The 6,419-nt window shown below is 48.8% G+C and overlaps 2 protein-coding genes across 2 annotated transcripts; both read left to right on the top strand.

Annotated features, from left to right (window-relative positions):
* DACRYDRAFT_79337 (kinase-like protein) lies at window positions 1-1,398 on the top strand (the record flags this gene model as incomplete). The annotated part of the gene is made up of 6 exons (XM_040776394.1): window positions 1-209; window positions 259-593; window positions 638-721; window positions 771-889; window positions 937-1,140; window positions 1,195-1,398. The coding sequence occupies 6 exons, from the start codon at window positions 1-3 to the stop codon at window positions 1,396-1,398; spliced, it is 1,155 nt and encodes a 384-aa protein (XP_040628610.1).
* Window positions 1,399-2,313: 915 nt separating this feature from the next.
* DACRYDRAFT_22142 (uncharacterized protein) lies at window positions 2,314-3,008 on the top strand (the record flags this gene model as incomplete). Its single annotated transcript, XM_040772698.1, has 2 exons — window positions 2,314-2,681; window positions 2,735-3,008. A coding segment is annotated over exon 1 (179 nt), but the record flags the coding sequence as incomplete, so codon positions are not given.
* Window positions 3,009-6,419: the final 3,411 nt, after the last annotated feature.

The raw sequence follows: 6,419 nt of genomic DNA, 5'->3' as shown, positions 1-6,419 counted from the left end.
ATGTTGAAGGCTCTATGGCGTGTCGGACAACGTCCAAAGTTTCGGCCAAAGACAATCAAGGGATTCATTCATGATGCCGGTCAGCAGCCTGAGGAAGATCGTGGTTACTACCCTGCCCAGGTAGGGGACCTCCTCGATGACCGATATAAGGTTATATCGGTGCTGGGAAAGGGGATGCAATCTGAAGTCTTTTTCGTGGAGGACTCTGAGTGAGTTGTCTAGCTTGAGTGACGTGGGAGGGACTGACTTGGACTCAAGGACAAAGAAACACTGGGCCGTCAAGATTCTCCGAGATTCGACAACCCAACATTCCTCGGAGCTCGATGTTCTACAGACTATCCGACGGAAGACCACAGAAAGGCCGAAATGTGGCTCTTCGCATGTGATTCAGCTTCAAGATCATTTTACGTTGACAAGTCCGGGCGAACGCCGTCATATATGTCTCGTGATGGAGCGTCTGGGCGTTTCTATTGGCCGATTGCAGGAGGACTACCGAACCCGACAACTTCCCCTTCTCTTAGTCAAGCGAATCACGAAGCAGCTGCTGAAAGCCCTCGCGTTTCTCCATGATGAGTGTCATGTGGTGCATACGGGTACGTCCAGGAAACTTTCATTTACGCTTCTGAACATCCCGCAGATCTCAAGCAGGATAATATTCTATGTTGCGAGACGAGCGGGGTTGAAATCCTGAGCGAGATCAAGCTCATTGACTTTGGCGTTGGTATGTAGCGTTCTGTGCGTCAAGCTCAATTTCATTCTTCTGCCCTCAGCGGGGTTTACAGACGGAACTCCTGCTCAAGTTGCCCAACCGGTTCAACTGAGAGCTCCGGAGGTCTTTCTTGGATGCAGATGGGACTCAAAGGCTGACGTATGGAATCTTGGATGCTTGGTAAGCTCATGCAGCTCTGCAGGCTCCGCGGCGCTGATAATGACCAGGTATTCGAGCTCCTTACCGGAACCGCCCTTTTTCCCAATTATAGTGGAGCAAATTTCACCGTAGAGAGCTTTGTCCTTGGCTCTATGCCTGGCGTAGTGGGAGAAAACTTTCCCGATTGGATGCTCAGGGACGGTTCCCGGCGAGATACTTATTTCGTAGCTCACTGTGAGTCTATCCTCACTATGCGACTCTACAACCTCAAAGTATCATCAGCCAAATCACTCCTCGTACGGGTTGAAGATGTAGTATGTCTGGAGACAGCGCTGGCCTGCTACAACGTACTGAGCGAACAAGAGCTCAAAGATTGCGCATGCTTTCTTCATGATGCGCTTCGACTCGATCCGAAGACGCGCGGTACTGCAGCAGACCTTCTGAGGCATGAGTGGGTCAGAAACCATGATGATCCGCTTGTATGCTCTGCGATCCGTGCTAGTGTTTCAGTCTTTCCGACTCAAAACTGAACGGACGTGTTCTCCCAGCCAAACACCACACGAAGCAGATCCTTACAATCGCTTGAAAGCCGATAGTGTTCCTGAGGATACGGGTTGGAATATAGATGCTCAACTGTCTGCGGGTGTGTATATGGCGAAGACCGCTCATGATCTACTTATGTTTGCAGCCATGCCCACTCAGAGCCTGTTCAGCGTTGCTTTTGCGTTTCCTGGGACACAGACGAGCCGAAGTGTCACGGTCTTGCGCTTGCTGGGCACAAGCTGATAGCCATGTAAGGTTGGTTACCCCCACCTTGCTTCGCTTAGCGCACTTGCGGCGGCGAGTGCAGGCAATGCGTTGCATGACAGCCACATATCAGCCATGTATGTCACCCATCGCTGTCACTATGTAGCAGCGAACGTCCATGATACCATGTCACCTCATCTCACTTCCGCTCATTAAGCACAATACGAAAGGAGTAGGCAGGTGCGTCCCATTCTTCTTGTTTTTGTGTCCCGCGTTTACGCTCTGCGGCTCTCGCCACCAACTACAGTGCATTGATCACTGGCATGGCACGGCACGTGGAGGCCATGACACTGTACTAGTAGCTTCCGTTGTCAAATGCTCCTGAACTCCAGTGTGCTGCGTGCAAACATTGTCCGACCATTGTCCCCGCTCATTATATGCCATCCTGTGCGATGCCGATTGCGGACAAAACCAAGATATCTGCACGGACAATGGCCGCGTCGAGTGCGTCGAGTCCGCAGCGGCTTAGCTTGCAAGTTGCGGCGTACAGCCCCTTGACCGAATGCATACCATTGTTCGTCCTGCGCTTCCAATGAAATGTTGGCACGGCAACCAGAGTGCCCGGGAGACAATGGCCGTCAGGCAGCCCAGATTTTCGGGAGGTAGCACGGCGTGAGCACGGTATCCCTGGCATATAAAGCATACTCGTTTATCCACAAGCCCTCTTGCATTGTCTTCACGTCTAGCTACTCCTGCTGTCCACATCACCCACACCCACTCTTCCTCTTTGAATCGGATAGCCTTCGAGATGTTCAGACCAACCCGACTGGTCCAAGCGATCAAGAGCGTCCTCTGGTCGAGCAAGCTCAATAATCCTTACGGCTCCGATTTGGCGGCAAAACAGGCGGTAGAGCAACAAGTGTTGCAGCACGTCAACAAGAATCGCAAAGATATCGAGGAGCGTGGGGCGAGCGTTCTAGTAATTAGGTAAGCTGTTCGCCCTTTGTTTCCCAGCTGGAGTCTCTTAGGGCATGCAGGAGTCCCGCCCACCCTGGAGGAACGAATCCTAAAGAAGGATGACACGTTACAGTCGACGCTAAGAGGGACAACGGTACTCACGTTACGACCATCCATGTTCCTACTGCGTGAACGGGTTCGGCCGTTAAGAAAGGACAGAGTACGTTCAGTTGTTCGTAAGATCGTTTTCACATCGCAGCCTTGGACACATTCTGAACTCTGACTATCAGAAAACGACGAGAGAGCGAGCCAATTCTGATACATGGCAGGGTATACCTGCACATTCTAGCTCCCTAGTTGAGACGTGTTGCTCAAATCTTGTGTTCGTCCTCGACTTTGATCGATTCTCGATCTTGCATCGGATGCCAGCGCTATCACCCAGTATGTCCTTGCGTGATGGGCAGCCGAAACGAATCTCAACCTGGGGAGCCCCTTCCCACGCCGCTGCGAGGTCCCGTTTTCGACCCTTCGGGTGCTTTGATGGGACAAAAGGGTGCGGCAAAAGCAAAGGTCCCTTTGCTGTGTATACTGCTGCTGGAGCAAAGGGCTTTCTTTTCCTTCCACTGACCAATCCGATTCCGCCGTCTGTAGAGTCCAGTTGCCAGGAGGAAGGCCGGGAGCAGCCGTGACGAGGGAAGCAAATGTAAAGCAGAGGAAGGGAGCTTGGCAAAGGGCTTTTGCTGCAGCAGGGGTCTTTTGCTGAGGCAAAGGACCCCTTAGCTGCAGCAAGGGTACCAGTGCACATTTGCTGCAGGAGGGAATTCCTCTGGTGCCCCCTCTGCAGAGGAAGGTGAGCAAGGGAAGTACTCCTCTCTGCCTGCAGCATTCATGCAATGGCTGCAAGGTAATGGCAACAGTCACCCCAGTCTGCGTGAGTCAGGGATGGTGTGGTGGATGTCAGCACCAAAGTTATGGTTGCTAATGAGGGACAAATGCCTTTGCTGCAGCAAAGAGGGAATTCCTCTGGTGCCCCCTCCACAGAGGGAGGGTCCTCACATTAATGTCCCTCCAGGCGCAAATCCCTTAAGTGCCCCTTCCAAAAAAGGGCCTGCCTTAAGCAACCCTTTTAGGAAGGTAGGAGTAAGGGAAAGAGTTGCACACCAGGGTCCGGACATGTCACATTGCTTTTTGACTGTTCCTGACACATCTTCTGCACCCTTCTTGGCAGCAATGTCTTCTCTTATAGAGGGACAGACTTTTTACACTCTCAATGAAGCATCCTTTGCATTGATTGACTCTTGTAATGCTCAAAATGCATCTTGCCATGTCAAAAAATGCGATCCAAAGCAGCTCATGATGATTTGTGATACTGTTGACTGTGGATTCAAAGCATCAGTCTGCACTATGGGTTCTTCCTTCCAGATTGTGACTCTGGTGCCTGATCATACCTGCCAAACAGAGGTGAAGAAACCCCATGCTGCATTGAGTTGCTCCAAGTATATCAACCATAAAATCAAGCATGCGCTGCCACCAATGCAAAATGTTGCACCCTGAGTTCTTCAAGATATCCTCCAAAAGCAATGCATTGATATCAACTACAAATTAGCACAGCATGCACAGCAAAGTCTCATCAATAATGGTATTGCTTAACAATGCACTGAGTTTCAGAAGCTCCCAGCCTATGCAACACAAATTCACACTCATAATCCAAATGCAACTGTTGATCTTTGCCTCAACCCAAACAATGCCTTTCACTGAATCTTTTATTTGCCCCTCTCCAGCAAAGAATGCATGGAATTATATGTGATGTCTTATTGCTGTTGATGGTGCCTGGACAAAAACAAGCTTTGAATATGTACTCTTATTAGCAACTGCTCACAATGCCAATGATCAAGTCATAACACTGGCATGGGCTCTCACATTACAAGAAGACACAATCACATGGAGCTGGTTTCTTTGACACCTTTGTGAACCCCTACCCCACTTGAACAAGCCTTCAACAGTGCTTATCTCCAATCATCAAAAGGGACTTTTGAATGCAGTCTCAATTGAGCTCCCAAATGTGGTCAAAGCATTTTGTGCCCAACATATTCTTAGCAACATGGAGACAAAGTATGGGAAGGCTGTGCACTACCGTGTGTGGCCACTTGCATATGCCCAAACTGCCAAGCAATTCAATGATGAGCTTGATAAGCTGAAGAATGTGAATGCATGCACTGCAGCCTATATTAATGCAATTCCCCATGTGCAGGGCACATATGCATTCCCAGGTCATCAATTTGAAAAGTGACATCAAACTCCATTGAAATTATGAACAGTGCTTATGAAAAGCACATTGCTGTCCTGCCCTCCAACTCCTCAATTATATTTCCACCAATCAAATGATCAAGTTTGCCTTGGGTGCAATAAATATGGCAAATATCACAAAAAGTGGACACCCATGACTTACAAGGTTCTTCAAGATGAATCTGCTCATGTGAGTGAATCTACTGTTCAGCCCTCAACCCCTCAACATGCAAAGCTAATACCCTGCATGTTTGCAGGAGATGATGAACATGCAGTTTTTCTTGATTCAAACTGACATTCTGGGATGTGCACTTGTTGGTTTTTTCAAGATCACTTAATTCGATGTCAACATGCTATCAAGCTCTGTAATTGGTCTAAACTGGCACCAGGGGATTATATCAGTCCCTTTTATTCAGCAGACACCCTTCATGCTACATATGCAATACCTTATCCACCAGTACTTTTGTCAGAACTCAAACCAGATATTTCAGTTAATCCACCAAAAGAAAGGCAGGCAAGGGGACATTGCATGATAAAAAGAAAGGAGCCAAAGAAAGCAGTAAAGGTATAGTAAATACTATATATATACATATTTCATAATATAACATTATTGTGGCCAAAAACTAAAACATGTTGTTGCGACAGGTCCACACCCTGGCATGCATCTCTTTCCCCTACCACTACCTTCCCTAAAAGGGTTGCTTAAGGCAGGCCTTTTTTTGGAAGGGGCACTTAAGGTATTTGCACCTGGAGGGGCATTGTGAGGACCCTCCCTCTGTGGAGGGGGCACCAGAGGAATTCCCTCTTTGCTGCAGCAAAGGCATTTGTCCCTCATTAGCAACCATAACTCCGGTGCTGACATCCACCACACCATCCCTGACTCACTCAGACTGGGGTGACTGTTGCCATTACTTTGCAGCCATTGCATGAATGCTGCAGGCAGAGAGGAGTACTTCCCTGACTGTTAGGGCAACACAGGCTGACTAAGTCTGCTCACCTAAGAGTGCCAAGAGTCTAAGCAGGCAACAAGGAAGTGGAGTAGACCTGATGACTAAGACCTATCTACAGTATAGGTATCTGTGGATGATCCTAAGAGACCAAGTCTGAAGAGACAGTCCCAGGCAGAGTAGGCCTTATATTTATACCTCTGTGGTGGAACCTGCTAGAACATCTTGCTTACTCAGCCTAGTCAGGTGATCAGGTCATATGACCAAGGATGAGGTCATATGAGGTCATGCACAGCCATGCACAGCAGGTCACCTGACCATCCAATCCTTCCAGCAGGTTCCAGCACATGCCAAGGTATACCAGCTACTTCCATGTCATAAAGGCTTAGTCATGTCTCTTGACCAAGCAATGAGCTGGTGCCCTGACATCACCCCCCCTTCTAGACATGCTGTCCCAGCATGTTGATACTCCTTCTTCTGCTTTTCCCTTCTTCTTTCCAGATGTCCAATCAAAGAGAACCCTTTTAGGTGGTATAGTATAGTAATGAGTGGTTGGAAGTGAAGCCTATCAAAGGTGATGGCTGAAATCCCTTCTGGGAGCAGAGGGGGTAAAG

Source organism: Dacryopinax primogenitus (genome assembly GCF_000292625.1).
Source record: "Dacryopinax primogenitus strain DJM-731 SS1 chromosome Unknown DACRYscaffold_9, whole genome shotgun sequence".
Taxonomy (NCBI): Eukaryota; Fungi; Basidiomycota; class Dacrymycetes; order Dacrymycetales; family Dacrymycetaceae; genus Dacryopinax; species Dacryopinax primogenitus.
This window is presented reverse-complemented; position numbering and strand designations above follow the sequence as displayed.